The sequence below is a fragment of the Ostrea edulis genome, chromosome 3 (genome assembly GCF_947568905.1).
Source record: "Ostrea edulis chromosome 3, xbOstEdul1.1, whole genome shotgun sequence".
In the NCBI taxonomy this organism is placed as follows: domain Eukaryota; kingdom Metazoa; phylum Mollusca; class Bivalvia; order Ostreida; family Ostreidae; genus Ostrea; species Ostrea edulis.
Window position 1 is genome coordinate 855,588 of NC_079166.1, and position 21,987 is coordinate 877,574.

At 36.2% G+C, this 21,987-nt stretch overlaps 1 protein-coding gene and 2 long non-coding RNA genes across 3 annotated transcripts; 2 read left to right on the plus strand and 1 right to left on the minus strand.

Annotated features, from left to right (window-relative positions):
• Positions 1-263: 263 nt before the first annotated feature.
• LOC130053093 (uncharacterized) lies at positions 264-11,796 on the plus strand. The gene is made up of 3 exons (XR_008801562.1): positions 264-1,266; positions 7,279-7,382; positions 11,717-11,796. It is a non-coding gene; the product is annotated as an uncharacterized LOC130053093 (long non-coding RNA).
• Positions 11,797-12,118: 322 nt separating this feature from the next.
• Positions 12,119-13,345, minus strand: LOC130053086 (E3 ubiquitin-protein ligase TRIM71-like). Its single transcript, XM_056159681.1, has one exon. The coding sequence runs from the start codon at positions 13,310-13,312 to the stop codon at positions 12,185-12,187; it is 1,128 nt and encodes a 375-aa protein (XP_056015656.1). The 5' UTR covers positions 13,313-13,345; the 3' UTR covers positions 12,119-12,184.
• Positions 13,346-14,878: 1,533 nt separating this feature from the next.
• Positions 14,879-18,310, plus strand: LOC130053092 (uncharacterized). Its single transcript, XR_008801561.1, has 2 exons — positions 14,879-15,199; positions 16,784-18,310. It is a non-coding gene; the product is annotated as an uncharacterized LOC130053092 (long non-coding RNA).
• The last annotated feature ends 3,677 nt before the right edge of the window (positions 18,311-21,987 follow it).

Here is a 21,987-nt window from a genome sequence, read left to right on the forward strand (position 1 = left end):
GTCCGTATGTAGATGTGGAGTATTATGGTACAACAATGTCTGTAAGTCCGTCTGTAGATGTGGAGTATTATGGTACAGCAATGTCTGTATGTTCGTCTGTAGATGTGGAATATTATGGTACAGCAATGTCTGTATGTCCGTCTGTAGATAGGGTGTATTATGGTACAGCAATGTCTGTATCTCCGTCTGTAGATGTGGAGTATTATGGTACAACAATGTCTGTAAGTCCGTCTGTAGATGGGGTGAATTATGGTACAGCAATGTCTGTATCTTTGTCTGTAGATGGGGTGTATTATGGTACAGCAATGTCTGTATGTCTGTCTGTAGACGGGGCATACCATGGTACATCAATGTCTGTAAGCCCGTTTGTAGGTGGGACGTAATATGGTACAGCAATGTATGTATGTCTGTCTTAAGATGGGATGCATTGTCCACCATATGAATACTTTGTTACGATGTATGAAATGCCCTCTAATTTTAGGAATTTTAGAGTTTTTAGGGCGCTGAAATAAGGTTTCATTCCCATGCTGAAAAACCAGGTATTTTCCCATTTTGTACTTTGAAATTCCCAAACAATGAAAACAAATCAAAGCAGGGTAGCCTAATTGTTCATAAATCTTCACTGGCCCATAGATTACAATTTTTGCCTCAAACTTGTTATGTAAACCTAATATTTTGGCCTCTGCTTATTTAAATGAGGTAAGCTTTGACCAAATTGAAAGTCAGAAAGAGTCCAGTTCTACCTTAATTCACTCTGGATTGGTTTTATCTCCCTACTTCTTTGTATGAAACATTTCTCCCAAGTTCAAACAAATGCCATTATTTTTCCCAATTGGAAAGGCCCAGACCCTTCCAATGAAGACCTTAAAAAACCAGAATTTAAAATTTAAAATCCATTGCCCCTTTGACAAGGTCAGGCTCCAAAACAGGGTCAATATAGGAAACTTATCATTGCCTTTGTATCCTTATTATTACATATAACCAATGCTCAGGTGAACGATAAAGCCAGTGAGTCTCCTGTTTAGAAGATAACAAGCTGGCTTCTTTTGACAAAATTCATGAGGATTTTAATTTGTTGAAAATTTCATTTACTTGTCTGATTTCTGGTCATTCCACCACTCATTGTCACTTTGGTTTTTCAGCTCCCTGGGCCTCATGAGATGGTGACACCCTGCAGTAGCAGTTCCTACCGATATCTCTTAAAAGCAGACAGAGGTTCTCATAGCATCTGATCCATTTCTGGAGACAAACTTTTGTATGGAGCTGGTAAAATTTCTATCTTTTTTTTATAGCTTGTTTGAGCTATAAGCTCAAGTGGGCTTTTCTGATCACCAATTGTCTGTTGTACATCTGTCTGTCAAACTGTCTGTAAACTTATTTTCAACTTCTCTACAATCACATAGCGCAATTTCAACCAAACTTAGTACCGTTAAAGGATTAAATTCGTTACCTTCAAATGTTAGATAATCAACAAATGAAAAAAGATAGCATTGTGTCATTTAAGAATCGTCTCCATAACTACTGAGCTAGAAATGACGAAACATCTATAAGTCATGCAAAACCTTCCTGACATATTGTAAATTGTTTGAAGTCTGGCTCCAGAGGATAGGATTAGGGTCATCAGTGCCTGGGAAGGACAAACACAACAGGCCAATGACCCTATTTATGGTAAAACGGTGGGGACATTCTGAAATTTATTGGGCTGAAATGATGTGTATTGGGGCAATTTTTTCTTACCAAAATTTGTCCATTGTCCGGGGTCATCATAAACTGTTCACATGTTCATCTTCTCCAGAACCAGTGGGCCAATTTCAACCAAGCTTGGCACAAAGCATCCTTGGGTAAAGGGGATTCAAGTTTGTTCAAATGAAGGGCCATGCCCCCTTCAAAGGGAAGATAATCATGAAAATGCAAAAATTGGTTGGGGTTGTTTAAAAATGTTCTTGTCAGGACCAGAAGAGCAGAAATTTACATGAAAGCTTCCTGACATAGTACAAATTTAAGTTTGTTAAAACCATGCCCCCTGGGGTTCATTAGGGCCACAATAGGGGATTAAACTTTTACACATTCATATGTGTAGGTAAAATCTTTGAAAATCTTCTCGAGAACCACTGTGCCAGGAAAATATAAATTTACATGAAAGCTTCCTGACATAGTGCAGATTTACGTTTGTTAAAATTATGGCGCCCGAGTGTAGGATAGCGCCATAATAGGGGATCCAAGTTTTACATATAAATATGCATGTATAAGGAAAATCTTTTTAAAATTATCTTCTGAAAAATCACCAAGCAAAAACAGTTTGCATATACCAGAAAGCTTCCTGAGATAATGCAAATTCAGGTTTTTGAGTCGGCTCGTGAAGCACTCCTTGCTGTCAACGGCGTGCGGATTTATCGCGATTCACAAACTTTCTGTGTATTCTTACACCGACAGCAAATAAATCCCACGCACAAAGATCTTTTTAAAAAAAATTATTTGCTTTTTTGAACAGCTTCATTAAGTTTTGAAGAAACGTCATACATGTATGTTGACAATCTTATAACAATGTAATTTAAATGAGTCCACTCAATACGTTTAAAGAAACTAAACATAGTGCGCATGGATACATGATGTAAGCAAATTAAGTCAATAACTGTCACACAGGCGATTGTACTTTTTTATTAAACATGCGACGGATGTGTGTATACATATATAAACTACAAAAATAGATTCTTAAACATGAAACAAATAACTTGTAAGCAAATATTTAATAAGAAAGAAAGTAATATCTCGCTTTCTGAGGTTGGGAAAGCATAGAAAATATTTGAAAATGGTATTGGTCTGTTAAGACTGATCATACTCTCCGTCGAAGCATCTTCGAAAGCGTGTCAAAGCCTAAACCATGTGACTATTTCTGCAGGAATCTACCGGGTTGAGACGAGGGAAGCAGTCGTTCAGTTTGTTATGTTTTCGCTTTCAGACTATTCTACAGTCAGAAATAGGCCTAGAGAATCACATTTACTGTAATGTGCCGGATATATATTTAATATGCATCCCCTTTTGGGGCCTGTAAAGTGTGGAAATGTGTACAATCTTTGTGGAAATAATGAAAAAACATGCACTAGAATTTATTTACAGTGCAGGAAATTTGTTTCTTAAGAAAACGGCAATCTTGTCCTTGTACGCATAGCAGTATTTTCGGGGAAATAATGTTAATTTCAGCAAAGCACGAGAGTTTGTAACAATAAAGTTTTAACAGACTCGATATTTTCTTTGTTTAAAGTTCATATCAATTAAATAGCCGATGCGAGCGTTCAATGTTTTGTAATCAAAACATCACCCAATCTTCCAAAAATTGTATACCAAGGTGCAATATAACGACCCCCATCGGTAATTAATCAAAGCCAGTAATTGGTACTAAATGATGAATTCAAACATAACCCTTTAAACTTTCACTGGATTTAAATCGGTAAAGTACATCAGTCGTTTACTGTAAAAGGAAAGTTAAAACTCAAAAGTAATCGCATATTCCCAGACCCATGAAAAACGGGAAACATGGAAGGCGAAGATGACAAACAGTGATCAATCTCATAACTCCTATAAGCAATACCAAATAGATAGGTGGGCAAACACGGTCACAGAAGTGGGATCAGGTGCCTGGGAGGAGTAAGCATCCCCTGTCGACCGGTCACACCCGCCGTGAGCCCTATGTCCTGATCAGGTAGAAATCATGCAGAAATCTGACAAAATCAGGTGACAAAAGACGTGTACACAAACGTGCTAGTCACGGTGTCATAATATCATGGCAGTTTTAAAAATTGAATGATGATAAATTTTAATTGGCTGTTTCTTAATAATTAGTTACAGGGTGTAAGATATTTTTTTAAAATAATTTTGTGCTTGTAGATAGGTAACAATGTGACAAAAACCTAAGTGCACATTACATTGACTAAAACATTTTTAATGAGTCAAAAACCTTTATAGTGGCATGTAGTATGTGTCCCTTCTCATAAAAAAATTAAAAAGTGCGTATTATATTTTGTTAAATACGAATATCATTTTCTAGAATTATGGAAGACCATTAATGTCATTGTAATAGTCAGTATTTACATTTTTCTGAAGAACAGAAACTCATTTCAGCCATATTTCTAAATTCATGTGACTATATGAGATTTTGTAAACAATTACTTATGCCCTCTTTCAAAGAAGAATAGGGGGGATTGCTTTGCACTTGTCGGTTGGCAGACCACATGTTCGCTCAATATCTTTGGAACCATTCACTTGATCATTATGATATTTCAAATATTGGTTGGTTATGAGTAGAAGAGGACCCCTATTGATTTCTAGGTCAAAAGGTGAAGAGTCAGTCCACTATGGACATAGGAATATACTGTCCATTCAATATTTTGAGGACCCTTTGCTTGACAGACATAAAAGTTGGTACACTGTTACATCCTAAATAGTAGATGACCCCTAATGATTCTAAGGTCACATGGGTTAAGGTCAAGGGTCAAAATGGACATAGGAATATACTATCCACTCAATATCTCAAGAACCCTTTGCTTGACGGACATCAAACTTGGAACACTGATACATCTGAAGAAATAGATGGCCCCTATTGATTTTGAAGTCACATGGTTAAAGATCAAGGGTCAAACTGGACATAGTAATATATTGTCTCCTGCTTTTCAAGAATCAGTAGCTTGATTGACACCAAACTTGGCTCGCTGGTATATCCTATGGAGTAGATGACTCCTATTTATTTTAGGTCACATGGTCAAAGGTCAAGGTCGGTCAATGCTGGACATAGTTGATATTGTCCACTCAACATCTCCACTTGAATCGGTTTGGTACTATTATCAATTAAATGACTTATGTGTATAACCCTTTTCAATTCGGCACCATGTAGGGGTGTTGTATGTTTGTATTCTCTGACATTTCTTTTTTTCTTTATTGTTTTGATGGTAGCATTTTATGACTAGTTGCTGAACATGCATTGAGAGTCAGTACAGTAAAAACAGCGATGTTTCTTAAAGATGTCAATTGCATATTCATTGTAACATTGACTAAAGTTTAAGATCAAGGAATTGATTTGTTAAACTTTTTGTTGGATGGCATCTTCTTACAACCACTGTGGTACTTATTGGAGGGTTTTCTGTTGTGATATAATGTGCCATATGACAACATACTGCTTTTCCTCCAATTCTTAGCATTTGTACATCATGGATTGTTTAGCACAATCATCAGTTAGCAATGGCTCTTTACATCCATGTTGGATATGTACATGCAATTTAATTGTCAGTGGTCATGACTTAGTCAAAATTAGTCACCTTACACAGTTATGATGCACTAAAGTGTAACTCCTGATAAAAGAAGCGTGCATATGCGAACTCATACACACGATGTTCATCATCCTTGATTACTTCGATCTTGCTCCTTCAAGATTACCTATTCCAGTTGACAATGAAGTGCGAGTCGACTCTTAGGCCCTTCAGGCCTTTGATTTAAATTATGCCCCCAGGAGAAGGGTGGAGTCACAATAAGGGATCAAAGTTTTATATAGAAATATAAAGAGGAAATCTTTAAAAATCCTCTTCTCAATAACCACTGGGCCAAAGAAGTTTACATTTACACGAAAGCTTCCTAACATAGTGCAGATTCAAGTTTATCAAATCCATGGAACCTGGAGGTAGGATGGGGCCACAATAAAGATCAAAATTTACATGTGAATTCGAACATATGGGGAAAATCCTTATATCCTTAGGATAGGAGAACTATTTTCTGAACTTTACTTTGAGACATGATGGGTTGGAGAACTATTTTCGGAACTTTAGGTTGGGAGGTGAGAGGTGAGAACCGTTTTTAGCTCACCTGAGCTGAAAGCTCAAGTGAGCTTTTCTGATTGCTTTTTGTCCGTCGTCTGTCTATCTGTCTGTCCGTCCGTCTGTCTGTTAAACTTTTCACATTTTCGACTTCTTCTCCAGAAGCACTGGGCCAATTTCAACCAAACATGGCCAAAAGCATCATTGGGTGAAGGGCTTTCAAGTTTGTTCAAATGAAGGGCCATGTCCCTTTCAAAGGGGAGATAATCAAAAAAATGCAAAAATAGGGTGGGGTCATTAAAAAATCTTTTTCTCAAGAACCACTGGGCCAGAAGAGCTGAAATTTACCTGAAAGCTTCCTGACATATTGCAGATTCAAGTTTGTTCAAATCATGGCCCCCGGTGGTAGGATGGGGCCACAAGGGGGGATCAAAGTTTTACATACAAATATATAGGGAAAAACTTTAAAAATCTTCTTCTCAAGAACCACTTAACCAGAAAAGCTGAGATTTACATGAAAACTTCGCGACATAATGCAGATTCAAGTTTGTTCAAATCATGGGCCCCGGGGGTTGGATGGGGTCACAATAGGGGATCACAGTTTAACATACAAATATAGGAAAAAGCTTTAAAAATCTTCTTCTCAAGAACCATTGGGCCAAAGAAGTTGACAATTACATGAAAGCTTTCTAACATAGTGTAGATTCAGGTTTGCAAAGGGTAGTTTGGGCCATGATAGGGACTAAGGTTTTAATGCAAATATATATGGAAAGTCTTCAGATATGGGACAAGGTGACTCAGGTGAGCGATGTGGCCCATGGGCCTCTTGTCTGAAATTACGTCGGAAGGTGAGGGGGTGGAGAACTATTATCTGAACTTTACATTGGGAGGTGAGGGGTGCAGAACTATTTTCTGAAACTTACGTTGGGAGGTGAGGGGGTGGAGAACTATGGGGTGAAGGGGAAGATAACTATTTTCTGAATTTATGTTGGGAGGTGAGGGGGTATAGAACTGTTTTCTGAACTTTACGTTGGGAGGGAGGGGGTATAGAACTATTTTCTGAACTTTACGTTGGGAGGTGAAGGGGTGGAGAACTATTTTCTGAAATTTGCATTGGGAGGTGAGGGGGTGGAGAACTATCATCTGAACTTTACGTTGGGAGTTGAGGGATATGGAGAGCTGTTTTCAGAACTTTTATGTAGTGAGGTGACAGGGATGATAACTATTTTCTGAAATTTACGTTGGGAGGTGAGTGGGTGAGAAACTTTTCATTGATGTCGTATATAACTTGATGTATACAGAGATTAGATATTGTGTTATGAGTGTTTTTAAATTGGGGTTTGTTCTCATTGTGGTACATTCAGAATGATAACATGATTATTTTGTAGACATTCGTGTTCTAATAGCATAATATAATGGTGGGAAGAAATCATTTTGGTTACCTAGCTAGTACTTAATGTTGAAATCAATTTTACAGGGTAGCAGTTACTTGAGATGTCCGGCTGATTGATGAGGATAATTTCCCTGAGACTCTAACATTCTGTAGGACTTGGATAGCTCTATTACTGTAGAAAATGTCAGGTTTGTTAATGAAATTATGTAAAATGTTTTATGCCTCATTCATGCAATGGCTGGGGCATATAGTGTTAACCCTTTTTAGCTCACATGAGCTTGCTATGAGCTATTCTGATCACATTTTGTCCAGCATCAGTCTTTTCGTCTCTTCATGCCCTTTCAATATTTTTGACTTCTTCTCAAGCACCGCAAGGCTAATATCAGCCAAACTTGCCTCAATGGGTATCAGGACAACTCGCCCTCAAGACAACTCGCCCCATCTTCGGGACAACTCGCCCTCAAGACAATTCGCCCCTTCTCAAGACAACTTGCCCCCTCTCTTAAGACAACTCGTCCCCAATGCTATATATATATATATTATCACACTTTATTCCTATTTTTGTTATTTTGTTTGTACAAAAATTTACACTTTTAACCCCGTAAAGATACGTCTTTTTATTTAATTAATTATACCACGCCGGCTGATTAGCCAGCTAATACACTCCCTACCAAAACCTAGCTTTAAATTGATCAGTGCTTGGGTTGAGTACACTCATCATCACTTTGATGTAAAAATATATGATTACAGCAGACACAGGCTGTGTTTTGGTTGGGAGCGTGTTAGTTGGTTACTCAGCCGGCGTGGTATAATTAATTATCAATTATCTGTTTGTATTGCTTTAAATCTAATTCTTTGATTTCCCCCGCTCTTAAGTATTTACTTCAAACGTTAAGGTACTCACTTTTCACTTTGAAATCGCCCCGTGAAAATAATAAGTAAACAAAGCTGTAATAAAATTTCTTAAATGGAAATTCATGATTTTTCAACAAGAATTAAAATGTAGTTGAAAAACGCTCACAAGCTTTACACTTACGTAATACATACCGTATTGATACACCCCCCCCCCAATAAAAATCCCAAAATGTTCGTAATACTGGTGACATTTATTTCTTTTAAATAATTAAGTGAAGATCAGTAAATATAATTCTTAGTCAATATTGAATTATGAAAATTATACCTTTTTTCTATTTTGTGTATAATTCTATTAGAATTTCACCATGATCTTCGTTTTAAAGTATGAAATAAAAAGACGTATCTTTACCGGGTTAAAAGTGTAGATTTTTGTACAAACAAAATACCAAAAATAGGAATAAAGTGTGATGATATATATATATATATGTATATATAGTATTGGGGGCGAGTTGTCTTAAGAGAGGGGGCGAGTTGTCTCGAAGAGGGGGCGAGTTGTCTTGAGGTCGAGTTATCCAGCATTCACTACATGCATGCTTCAAGGATTCAAGTTTGTGCAAAATGAGGAACATGCTCCATCCAAAGGGGAGGTAATAAAAAAATAGGGTGGAGTCATTTAAAAATCTTCTCAAGAACCGCTAGGCCAGAAATGTTGAAATTTATATAAATGCTTCCTGACATAGTGCAGATTCAAGTTTGTTCAAATTATGGCACCACGGAGTAAGATGGGACCACAATAGGAGATCAAAAATGGTGGAGTCATATTAGAGGATCAGAAGTATTACATAGTAATATACATGAATAAGAAAAATCTTCTCCTTTTGTAAAATGATGACCCTTGAGTAAAGGCAATTGTATAGCTACGACACAGCTAGTTTTTTAGGTCACCTCAGTAAAATCAGGTGACCTATTGCAATTGGTTGTCGTCCGTCGTCGTGCGTTGTGTGTCGTCGGACATGAGTTAACAATTGAACATTTTTAACTTCTTGATAACTATACCTGTCCAATTCTTTTCAAATTTAGTATGAAGCATCTTTAGGACAAGGGGGACATAAATTGTAAATTTCAGGACCCCACTACCCCTGGGGCATTAGGGGCGGGCCAAAGACTGCCCAAAAATGACCAATTTTCAAAAATCTTCTCTCAAGAACCGAACATGTGTAAGAAAAACTATATGCATGGTGATGTAGAGCAGAAAGGTCTCTACCAAAATTGTAAAATTCATGATCCCTGGAGTAGGGGTTCTGACCCCAGGGCGGGGCCAAACTTGATATATAATGTTTATGTGTAAAACACTTAAATAACATCTTCTTTAGTGCTGTTGATACTAAATTGTAAGTATAAATAGCTATTTAGAAAGAACAGGTAGTCCATTACCAAAATTGTAAATTTGATGATCCCAGGGGTAGGGGTTTTTGGTATCAGGGTGGGGCCAAAATGGTCAGTTATTACAAGTGTGAACAATAGACATGGTTAACTTCTTGATAAATATCATTCCATTCTTTTCAAATTTGGTATGAAACATATTTGGAACAAGGGGAGTATAAATTGTAAATTTCAGGATTCTTGCATGCCTGGGCCTTAGGTGCAGAGCAAAATCTGCCAAAAATTGACCAATTTTTTAAAAATCTTCTTTTCAAGAACCACACACATGTAAGAAACACTAAATGCATAGTGATGTAGAGCAGGAAATATCTACCAAAATTGTACATTTCATGATCTTTTGATAAATGTATTTTAATGTTAATACACCTATTATTTCAAGCCTTTCATCAGTGTATGCACTTTTGAGTGCAGCGAAATTTTAAGACCACATCTTTTTTTAAACTGTTGCTGAACATTAGAATTTAGCTTAGATGTTCAGAACAAGAATTTTTTCTAGATTTCATAGCCTGTGAGAGTAGTGTCGATACTTTTTCACTAGTATCCATGTGACCAATAAGAATTGTGGGCCTCTTGATTTCAAAAGCAGTATATTATCGGAGATAAAAGCTAAAAGGATCCACGCTACAGCTCAAAGTCACAGACAATGATGTAAAATGAAAGGTTCTGTCAGAAGGAATCTATATACAAAATCTAAAGGCTGTACTTTAAATAGTTCAGGATATACTGTCTAAGTTTGGGTTTCTTTTAAAGAAAACTCCAACACTAAGGTTTAGGTCACAAGGCTGGAATCCCTGGTAATATCAGGAAGGTTTTTTTTTTACATAGAATGCTGATATGTGAAATATGAGAGCCATATGACTTACAATTCAAAAGTTAGTAGCAATGTTAAAGTAGGAGACAGGCATACAGGACAGGACAATATGCCTCCCCCTCCCCAGCTATAGTCGCAGGCATATAAAACACTTGAATCCACACACCTGCTACACTTGAAAATGATTTGTTAAAGTGAATTACCTGCACTATATGAACGTGTTTGCATATTAACATGACTAATCATGACCCTGTTGTTTTTGAGATTAAGAAGAATTTCAAAAACATTTTCCTATACATCCCCGTAAAAGCTTGTGTCCATTATTGTGGTTCACCCCCCACCCTTCCCCGAGGACCATATTTTAAACAAACTTGAATCTGCACTACCTGGGGATGCTTACATATTGATATGATTAATTATAACCTTCTCGTTCTTTTGAAGAAGATTTTTCCTTTATATCTCCATGTAAAACTTTGAACCCCTGATGAGGTCCTACCCAAACTCAGGGAGGCCATGGTTTTAACAAACTTGTATCTATACTATATCAGGAAACTTTTACATCGATCTCATTTTTTCTGACCCAGTGGTTCTTGAGAAGATTTTTAAATAACCCACCCTATTTTTGCCTTTTCTTGATTATTTTCCCTTTGACCCTTGGTTTGAACAAACGGTACCACCGTGGTGGTCTAGAGATTAGAGCACACGCCCCGCATGTGGAAGGCCAGGGTTCGAATCCTGGCCACAACAGACATAAGTTGTTAAAACAGGTAGTGACAGTTCCATCGGCAGACGCTCGACATCAGATGTGAATGTAATGGGTCATCGGATATTACCCTTAAAACGGATGTCCCGTGTCACAGTAGGTGTGGCACGCTAAAGAATCCTCACTGCTCAATGGCTGCAAGTGCTGAATATAGGTCTAATTTAAATGTTAAACAAGATACAATCAATCATTTGAACAAACATGAAATCCCTTTACCTAAGGATGAATGGTACCAGTTTTGATTGAAATTGGCCAAGTGGTTGTGGAGAAGAATATGACAATGTAAAAAGTCAATAACAACAGATAAATTTCAATAGGAAAAGCTCACTTTGTATTGTGGATATCGGCCTGGATAGTTTTGTGTGTTTAGAGCACCTGACTATTACTTATGTAATACAGGGGTGTCGGGTTTGATTCCCGGTCCAGTCAAACCATGGATATTGGTTTGGATATCTCAGTGGTTAGAGCACCTGACTAGTAATACAGGGGTCTCGGGTCCAATTCCTGGTCCTGTCATATCATGGGAACGAAGGGCCTTGAATTCGATTGCCGGTTCAGCCATATCTTCTTTTCCTTCCCATTACATTTACATATCACAGACTATCCTTGACAATTCAGTTTGATATGATTACACTTTGTTTATTTTGTAGGACGGTGGAGATTTAGATAAGTGGTGTGATGTTATTGATGGTAAACAGAAGACTGTGACCTTGAATCTGAAGATCTGTGATGAAGACTGGACGTTTGGGTCACTCTCTGTTACAGTACTACAAATCTAAGTAAGTACTCAGTAATAATGTAAGACTGAACTCTGTATCATGTTTATCTAATATAAACATTGGAGAATCAAACACAAATTAATTCACAAACAAAATAATGTTCTGTTAAACTCACAAACACAAGTACATGTTACACATCACAAACAGAGGACTGTAATGTACAGAGGACTGTAATTAACACAGGGCTGTAATTAACAAGCTGATGTAATTAACAGGAATTAACACAGTTATGTAAATTACACTGTGTTGAGCTGTGTAATTAACGCTGGGTAGAGATGTGTAATTAACACTGTCGAGCTATGTAATTAACACTGTAGAGCTGTGTAATTAACACTGTGTTTATAGATATTGGATTTTCTTCACTTTAGCAGTGCCCCACTCAGCCACAAAGAGGTTGTCTCTGATGTCCACACATAAACCTAATGGATCGCGTAAATCACAGTGAATGTAACGGAGGAACTGTCCGTCCTGATCTAGGATGTGGATACGATGATTGTCATGGTCTGCTGTCAGGATGTGACTCTGGCTGTCTGTAGTGATGCCATGTGGAGTAAATGATTGCTTTATATTAGAGGGATGACCAGTGTATCTAAATCGGAGTTTTCCTGACCGATTGACCACCACTACTGCTCTAGCATTATTGTCAGCCACACAGAGATCCAGGTTCCTGTTCTCACTGAGGTATTTATCACCACCAGATGAGTAGAGAGGACGACCCTGATCATCAAACTGAATGCTTTGTTTCTCTGTGGAGCCGGAGTAACGCACGACTTTGGATTGTTTGAGATCATCACTGTACATGGTAACCAGGAGGTCGTTAGCCGCGGTACAGCAGACAGAGCGAGGTCTCCACCCCTGTAGTATGATCATGGTCTGTATCTTTTTATTCTTAATTAAGTTCACGGTGTTATTACTAGGGTCAGTATAAACAAAATCCCCGTCCCGTGTCACTGCTATGTCCTCTGGTTCGTCCCCTGACTTGGTTTTTATTGATGTCAGTAGTTTACTCTGGAGGTCGAGCAGCTTCATGGTTTCGTTAGTCCCGCATGTCCAGACTTGATCTTCACTCAGACAGCTAACACTGTATAGAAAGTCATACCTAGTGTCTATGGTGGCGGTGACGCGCGGCTCATCAAGCAGTGGTTTGACTGGAGGAGACGATACAGCTTCTGCTGACTTCATTGTGTCGCCATGTTCTGTGTTAATGGATAATGGCGACAGAGAACCGAACATTACATTGAGCTGATCTTTGTTTATTTTCTGAGGAGAGAGACTCGGTGCTGTGACTCGGACTTTAGGCGGTAATGTTCTAAATTGGGAATTCCTAGATTTGTAAGTAGAGGTTAAGGAGACGTCATTGGATTTTAGGATTGATTTCAAGTCGGACATGATCTGTTTGAGTTCCGCCATTTTCTGTGTGATTTCATCTGTATTTTTATTTAGCGCGTCCAGATGTTTAGTTTTCATCTCCGCAATGGCGGATTTCCGTCGGTTGACAATGGCGGTGAAAAAGTGAATAAAGATAAACGAGCAATGATTAATCTCATGACTCCTTTAAGCATTCAAAAATAGAAAGTTGGACAATCTCGGACCCTAGACGTGGAATCAGGTGCCTAAAGGGAGTAATAATATCTCTGTGACCGGTCACATCCGCCGTGAGAACTATAACTAGATCAGGTGAACGGAGATATCCTTAGTCAGAAGCAGTGTTCCAAGAACCGCTTAACAATGGGTATGAAACATGTCAGGCAACATTTGACCCAATGACAATTTGTGTTGGCAATATAGATCGTTATAACTACCATATAATTTGCGAAACCCTGATTTCAAACGACACTGTCAAAACTTTGTTTGTCAATAGCCTGTCTCGAATTAAAAACTGATTATATGCAAAATAAGATATTGCGTATCAAATCAGTTGAGATATATAAACATCATATACGGACGATAATGGAATATTGCTACAAAAATGTGGGAAGTTGACGATGGAGAATTTGAAATCATCCAGTTTCTTTTATAAAGTTGAGTTGTTAGTTTGCCTTTCACATCTATTTTCAATAAAATATCTAAGTGGGAAGCAGATGTGGAGGACTCTGTGGTGCCTTTGATTTCGACTTCACTGGGATATATTAAATCAATGTATAGTTATATTAGCAAAGTATTCTTTGAAATTTTATTAGCAATAGGGTGTTTTGACTTGGACAATGAAAATTATATTTATTCAATTGCACAAAGATAAATCGCCATGAATACGTGGTAGAGATATAGAGAACAATATCGAAAACTACATGATTGGGACCTGATCAAGGTATAGGGTTCACGTTGGGTGTGGCCGTTCGAGAGGTGATGCTTACTCCTCCTAGGCACACGATCCCATTTGTGGTATATCCAGATGTTCATTTTCCCTACTTTTAATTTTGATAGAACTTATCAGATTGATAACTGCTCGTAATTTTCATCCTTTCATGATTTATGGATAATACGAAACATGTGATAAAATATAGATAAAATGTTTACATTGTACCGTGATCGTTGTGGTGAGCACACCCAATGTATATTATATACATTTATTTATCCGCCACAGCCACATAAGGTCAGATAAAAACGAAAGTATCATGGAGTGCACTGACAGCTGTCAAAAAAATATCATCTTGCAAAACCATTTTAGATATTTGATCCACTTATTCATCTAACAAAAGTGATAGAACATAACTGTTGTAAATAGTGCATTGTGACAGTCATCAACAACAAAACGCAGCGCAAATGGTCTTGCAGAGGTCACGGAACTCTAACGAAAAAGAATGAGGGTAAATAAAGTTTCCCAAAAAGTTAGGGTTTTCTATTAATTCTCTCTTATACATATGTTGTTCATCGTCGCGTTTCCTTCCATTTCACCTACGTTCAAAAGGACTAAGACCATGTTTATCAAAATTCGGCCTAACGTCCAAAGTGAATAATTTTTTGTTAGAAATATTCTCTAACATGTTCTTTTCCTATAATGTATTGGTTTTTATATGTAGAGTTCATGAAAGAACACTATTTTTAGGTTTACATTACTAGTATAAATCCTATAATTTGCTCTACTTTTTAAGATTGCGTCATACAACGTCGCTATATATTATTAGAAGTGGTAACGTATTGTAAAACATGATTATGCAATGAGTGGTTTAATATATAATAAGATCTTGAAAAAGAAATTTTCTTTCCCAAATACGCAAGAAGGTTATTTTACTTATAGCCCGAATGGCACACCATATTTTTCAATCCTTCATTCGGCCATTTTCACACGCTGCGCCGTTAGCCTGTTTGCGCTGTTCGTGGAAGTTGTAGAGGATGTACTCATCGCATTTCAACGTAAGTTTTAGAAATATGAATATACTTCACCTCTACTCGTTAAACTGTATAACCAAAGAGGTGTATCAATTGCTCTTAAAAATAATAAACAAGTCGCATGGAACGAATAGTATGGTGCGCCTGTGGTGTGTTGAAATAAACTCATAATATTCACGCATTGGACTGTTGGAAATCCCACAACAAATCTGTTAACTGTTGTCAACATATATTTATTGTTAAGATTTAAAATTGTATGTATATCAACTGATCAGAAAAATCAGCTGTTTCACGATCATGCCATTTTCAATTCCGAGTGCATGACCTTCTCGGGTCTATTTGAATTTTTTTAAATGATGTTTGACTCACTTCCCACTTTGAACTTTCCATGTATCATTGTATGGTCTAAAAAGTATTTGTATAGGTTAAAGAGACATATAATTGTATATAGATGTATATTTCCATAATGGTATATGTCTCTGGGGTAACATGTAGGCCTGTGGGGCGTTATAGGTTGAATAATTTTCGAATGATTTGGTATTCTAGTATTCTACTATGTTTAAACTTAACTTAGTGATTATTTAGTAATCAAATAAAAGTTATATGATGAATCGATACATTTCTTCAATTTACTGTAAACAAAAACTGTTTCTGTGTTTTGGAATCTGTCTGGTATTAGTGCATAATAAATAACTTCATAAGTCAATAAATATATTCTTGTTGTAGTGATGACATTTGCAAAATCTGTGAGAATAGAAAAAAATGTGTTAGGGTCAGCAGAAATTTTTAATTAGGGTAGGTCGGGAAAGTGGAAACCAATTAACATATATATATATATTTTTGGCCTTACGCGGAAACATGGATTAGAAAAGTCGGAATGATTTTTACATTCAATAATTTTTAAATACTTAAAAGCACCATTAAGCCAGGAAAATCATAAGAACAGTTTGGTTTTATAATTTAAATATGCCTTATTTCAAGATAAATTGTAAACATGTCAAACTTAATTTCAACAATTACGCTTACAACTTACATGCCTGCATTGGGATTAGACATAGAATCACTCAGAGAATGTTGAATTTCATGAGTACTACCATGATTTAAGCATATAATTTTTTGTTAGCTTAAATCTCCTTTATATTATTGAATATTAAATTTTTCCATACATCTACCACAAGAAAGAGTATGAAAGATAAAAATATTTTGTGAATTTGCTGATAATTGTGAAGTAAGATAATATATCAACATTAGCTACAACAAAAATTATTAGATGGGGAATCAAATTCAAATGAAATGTATGTGTATATAATTATTTATGCAGAAATGTACATGTAGCTAAACTGTCCTCTATTGTTTAGTTGGAGACATGTCAATCTCCCACCGAATACATAAATGTAATTTTTCTGAATTCTATATCAATGAAAATACATGAGGGAATGAAAGTACAACTTTTATATGAATATTATAATACAGGGGTCCGTGTTTGCCCAATTATCTATTTTGTATTGCTTGTAGGAGTTATGAGATTGATCACTGTTTGTTATCTTCACCTTTCATTTATGATATAGTTTTGATAATGATATAATACTGGAGTAATTTGAATTTCAGGATGATATAATATGTACAGCGAAAATTGATGGCAAGGGTGACATTTATCAGATTGACAAGAATCCATATTCCTACTCCTCAATAATGCTATCATCACTGCCATCAGATTCATCAATGATAGTGGCATCAGTGACACATGCGGATAAGTGTTGGACATCACTGCAGGAATAGCTTCCTTGCTGTGCCTGCCAATAGCAAGGTACCAGATTATACAGCAGTTATGTGGAAACAGATTCCCACAATAGGGGGACCAGATTGACACCTACATTGTACAGTATCAGGCAGTTATATCAGAACTGGAAAAACTGGATCCAAACAAGACTATATTGCTTGGAAGAAACATGTCGACTCTGAAGTTTAACCCTTATTAACCCATGGCACTTCCAGAGACATCCTGATACCATGGTTCTATGTCATTTGAAATATACCTGTGGAGGTTTTTAAAGTGTTTTCTTTTTTTTGGGGGGGGGGGGTATTAATTGGAAGAATTCATATTTGATGATTCAAATGAAAATCTGCATGTTGAATTATGAATGTCATAATGTACTTTTTGAATGATGAAAAGTGTAGAGTCAAAAGTTATCAAATTGTCAAAAACACTGGTCAGGTCTGAATTCATCATCTTGGACACCTTGCAGTTGGAATTATGATCTCTATGAAGAAATGCTGAAAATCTTGCAAAAGAGGAAATGACAAGTTGGAGTCCAAGGCACTTGCATATATGCATGAGAAGGTGTTCTATCCAGGCTTGAGGTCAATTACATAGCAATGTAACGCCTTACATTACCTAGAAAATTTCACATTACCATTACTCCTATTTTGAAATATAATGTATTACATTACTTGAGAGTGAATTTGCATTACACATTTACATAACATACTGTCAGATATTAAAGAAATGGCAGAAAAATTATTTCTGTATTATGATTTTTAATTATACATTAACATAAGTACACAAAATATTCAGTAATGTTAGGAAACATATCTATTAAGTTATTCATTGCATTTGATTGTCATCAATGTTTCAAATGCTTCAGTCAATCAGTAATAAAATGAATTATTCTAAATCTTCAAAATATCATCAAATATTTGAAGTAGTGTAAATGTAATGAACAATATGTGCAGTACAGTATGCATTACATTACCATTACTTGTAATGCAAAAATGGTCCATTACACCCCCATTACATTGAAACTGGCTGTCATTTAATTACCATTACCCCAGGCCTGGTTCTGTCGAGAGGTATTGAAATTTTCTGTAGAGACTTTGTCTCAGGAAGTGGCCCAGATTGGTGGTGACAATTTTGTTGGATGTGAATTTACTGACACACATGTCTACACTTGCTGCACAAAATAGCATGTGGTGGTTTCAACAAGAAAGTTCTTACTCTGCAGGAAATGACGAAGAGCTAATGGATTCACATTTTTTCTGACTTTTCTTCTGTACATTAGATGCATTGGAAAAACTTTCCTTTCCATTATCTTTTGCTGGTTCATACTTTGAAATAAAATCAAGTCCGAAAATAAAGTATTTTGGGGTTTTTTTTCAATGAATTTTAAAAAATGTAATCTGTAATCCTTGCATATTTTCTTGGTGTTCTGTGATTGCATAGGCCTATTGATTTTTATTTGTATTCAGGTATAATTTCATCTTCAGTGTCTTGAAAGAAATTAATTTTTCAATAACGCCAAGAAAAATGTAGTTAACAGTATGATTTAAAAAAAAAAAATATTGACACGGGTAGGAATTGAACCCGGATCTCCCGATTGAAGGACGGGCTCTCTACCACTAAGCCACGACGTCATAGACGTCAATCGGATTTTACGACGTCATAGACGTCAATCGCACAAAAATCCTTCATAAATTTACTTGCCCTAGTTAACGTTATACTTTCGATATATCGGCAATAGTTTTAGTTATATCAATGCATGTTCTATAAATTCTTTTCATTTTGATCTTAGTAATTCTGTTGGTGTCGTCTAAATAAAAACTTTCTATAGCATTGAAGGTCCGATTTGTCGGACAGCAGATTCGTTTGTTTACGCATCAAAATTCTATAGCTTTCAGAATTCCTGCACAAACATTTGATAAAAACACCACATAGGAGTGTATTCTGCATGGAGATGATGTAGACTCCACATAAGTATATTGTTTTAATTTTTCAAAGCAACATAATAAAATACCCACAACTCTCACAAAAATAAATAATTCCGGATTGCTCTCGATTAATTCAAAGTTGATATTCATCAACAGCACACCTTTCGATCCAAAAAATCGTTCGTGCAAAATTTATTTGTATTGATAGATTTTGATAGACTACAGTCAGTTTCTGGATCGAAGGTCGTGTTTTATATGAATTATATGACTAAATTTGAAAAAAGTGGAGATTTCTGCAGAAAACCAGACCGATACCGGTTTTGTCTTGTATAGAATTCCACAAGCTGACGTTTTGGCGGGGAAATCTTTGTACGTCGCGATGGTATAAAGATTATATTATCAAATGATAACAATTTTATTTCAGTACATTCTACTTTATTTTTTAACACACCACAGGGCCGATATAGCTAAACATGGTCTTAGTCCTTTACAAATAAAAGCACGATTGTTGTTCGAAAGTTGGTTATTTTAACACAGTGTAAACCCGGTGTTAACTTCTGTGTTAAAGTTAACCATGTGATTAACTGTTTTTCAAAATGCGAGTTTGCGTTAACACTGTGTTAATGTTGTGTTAACTTTAATCCACCTCCAGTACCTGTTAAGTTTTAACACAGCTGTTAAAAATGGCCACCAACTTCATTTTCTGTCCGCCTCAGACCAAAAATCATGCAAATTTCAAAGACTCGGACATTCTGAGGTGTGTACTGATGCTGAACTATGACGGTGTGTTGTTTATGTTGTCATAAATTGGTATATTCGTCAAATCTCATGAAATTTACCCAAGAGAAACAGCTAATGCAAAAAAAAACTACTACAGCTGGATGATGGTGTTAAACTTTTCTGTCAGTAGCAATATCTTGCACGTATCTATAGATACTTTCGGTACAAACTTTGAATAGGGGGTGGGGGTGTCGGCGGGGGGGGGGGGGGGGACTCGTATTATATTCACTTATATGAAATCCTGGAACAGGACGCATGCTTAAGATGTAATTTTACCTATTTTTCTTCCAAATATCAAAGTGCATGTAGGCCCTTAGATCATGATGATCATTTCCATTGAAACGCCAACTTTAAAAACATTATCGTTTGCACTGGCCTTGACCTTTTGAAAACTGATTCAAATGAAGATTTGCATGCATGAAACGTGCATGCATGTATAATTTATTTTCTTTTTTTAAGGTTATCTAATATGAACAGTATTCATTTCAGGCTAATACAGAATACTTGTGAACACAAACGTAGGAAGAAGAATTTTTCATTGTTGATATTCCAGATTAATATCCCTTAGTAGAAATGACGTGGTGGATCAAGTATTGTATTCAAAACAAAAATAATATTAAAATAAATAAATCCATAAAAAGAACATAGATATAAACTGCTATAGTTATGTATGTGAACGGACTATCACAAGGTAAATTAATTTATCATTTTCTTCATGAATATTTTTAACTGCTTTGGGGAAAATAAGATTAAGAGTATAAAAAAGAAAGTTAGATATTCTTAGAGATTTAAATATTTTTATAGACTAGCATCGTCGTTAAACCCCTCCCATAAATTTTATCCAATTATGAATTAAACAATATAGAAAACCCTATGTTTATTTCTTATTTCAAAACATGTAGCACCCCACCCCCTTATTTCTGACAACGTACGTTTACTGTTATTTTTACATGCAAAGTCTTACAACCCCCTTCCCCGCTTTTTTCATATCATAGCATCAGTGATTGGTAGTTGAAATGTAAGCTTGAACTGATGAACTGAACCCATATATTTTGCTGATAAACCTTAACCCCCCACCCCCCCATCACGCAACTTGGATTTGAGGTTCGACTTGTTTAGAAGAACTCATTTTAGTGAGGGGGTTTATAAATTATTTTGTTTTGGCTTGTCAAGTATTTTCAGACAATTGTGAAATCAACTTGTCCGACTCTCTATTAACCTCCACTTTGATAAACTATGCATTGAGCCTGCTTTCTACAAGATAGACACCGGGTTTTTTTTTCAACTAGGCTTGGGCCTAGTATATATCATTATATAATGCTCTAATGATTCTATGATTATTCAAATTGAATATACAAGTATAAGTACATGGTCCACAGTCACTGTCATGCATTTCGAAACTAACCAATACATGAACATTTCATCAGCTATCTCCCACAAACAAGACTTTTATCTACTCCTACATTCTTTGTTTACATAGGAAGTACGTGTGCATTATGGGTAATCAAATGATTTGCAAATGGTTAACTCGATTAATTAACACAGTGTTAACTATTCAATATGTGGAATTGCTTTCGAAAAACAGAATTTAACCATTGTGTTAGCTAATCACTTGGTTAGGAGTTAACACTACGTTAAACTTAACCAGTGTTAAAGTTAACCAGCTTTCGAAAAACTGGGCCCAGGTCTTTCCAGGGGTCTGTTTTTTGTCCAACTACGTAAAACTTATACGGTACCAATTTTGATGCACCAGATGCGCATTTCGACAAATAATGTCTCTTCAGTGATGCTCAACCGAAATGTTTGAAATCCGAAATAACAATGAAGTTTTAGAGCTATTATAGGGAAAAACAGTGTGCCAAAAAAGTGGAGTCAAATTCGTCTAAGGATAAGAGCTATGCGTGAGGGAGATAATCCTTAAATTTGAAATGAATTTCTAAATTTTATAACAATAATTGAATATACATCCGTATTTTCAAGCTAGTAACGAAGTACTTAGCTACTGGGCTGTGGAGACCCTCAGGGACTAACAGTCCACCAGCAGAGGCCTCGACCCAGGAGTCATAATGTAAAACTTATACGGTACCAATTTTGATGCACCAGATGCGCATTTCGACAAATAATGTCTCTTCAGCTATCTATTTTATATGGCTTATAGGAGTTATGAGATTGATCACTGTTCGTTATCTTCATCTTTCTAGTAGACATTTAATTTATGTGAAACCTAAAAAAAACTCTGTATAAGATTTTAAAAATGTGCTGCTTACCGCCATAACTAACACTCACCTAAAGCATGTCCTGCAACGCAAAAGAATAGAAATACTGCA

Excerpts from the sequence above, each read along its gene's own strand:
- LOC130053086 (XM_056159681.1), bottom strand. The coding sequence starts at position 13,312 with ATGAAAACTAAACATCTGGACGCGCTAAATAAAAATACAGATGAAATC.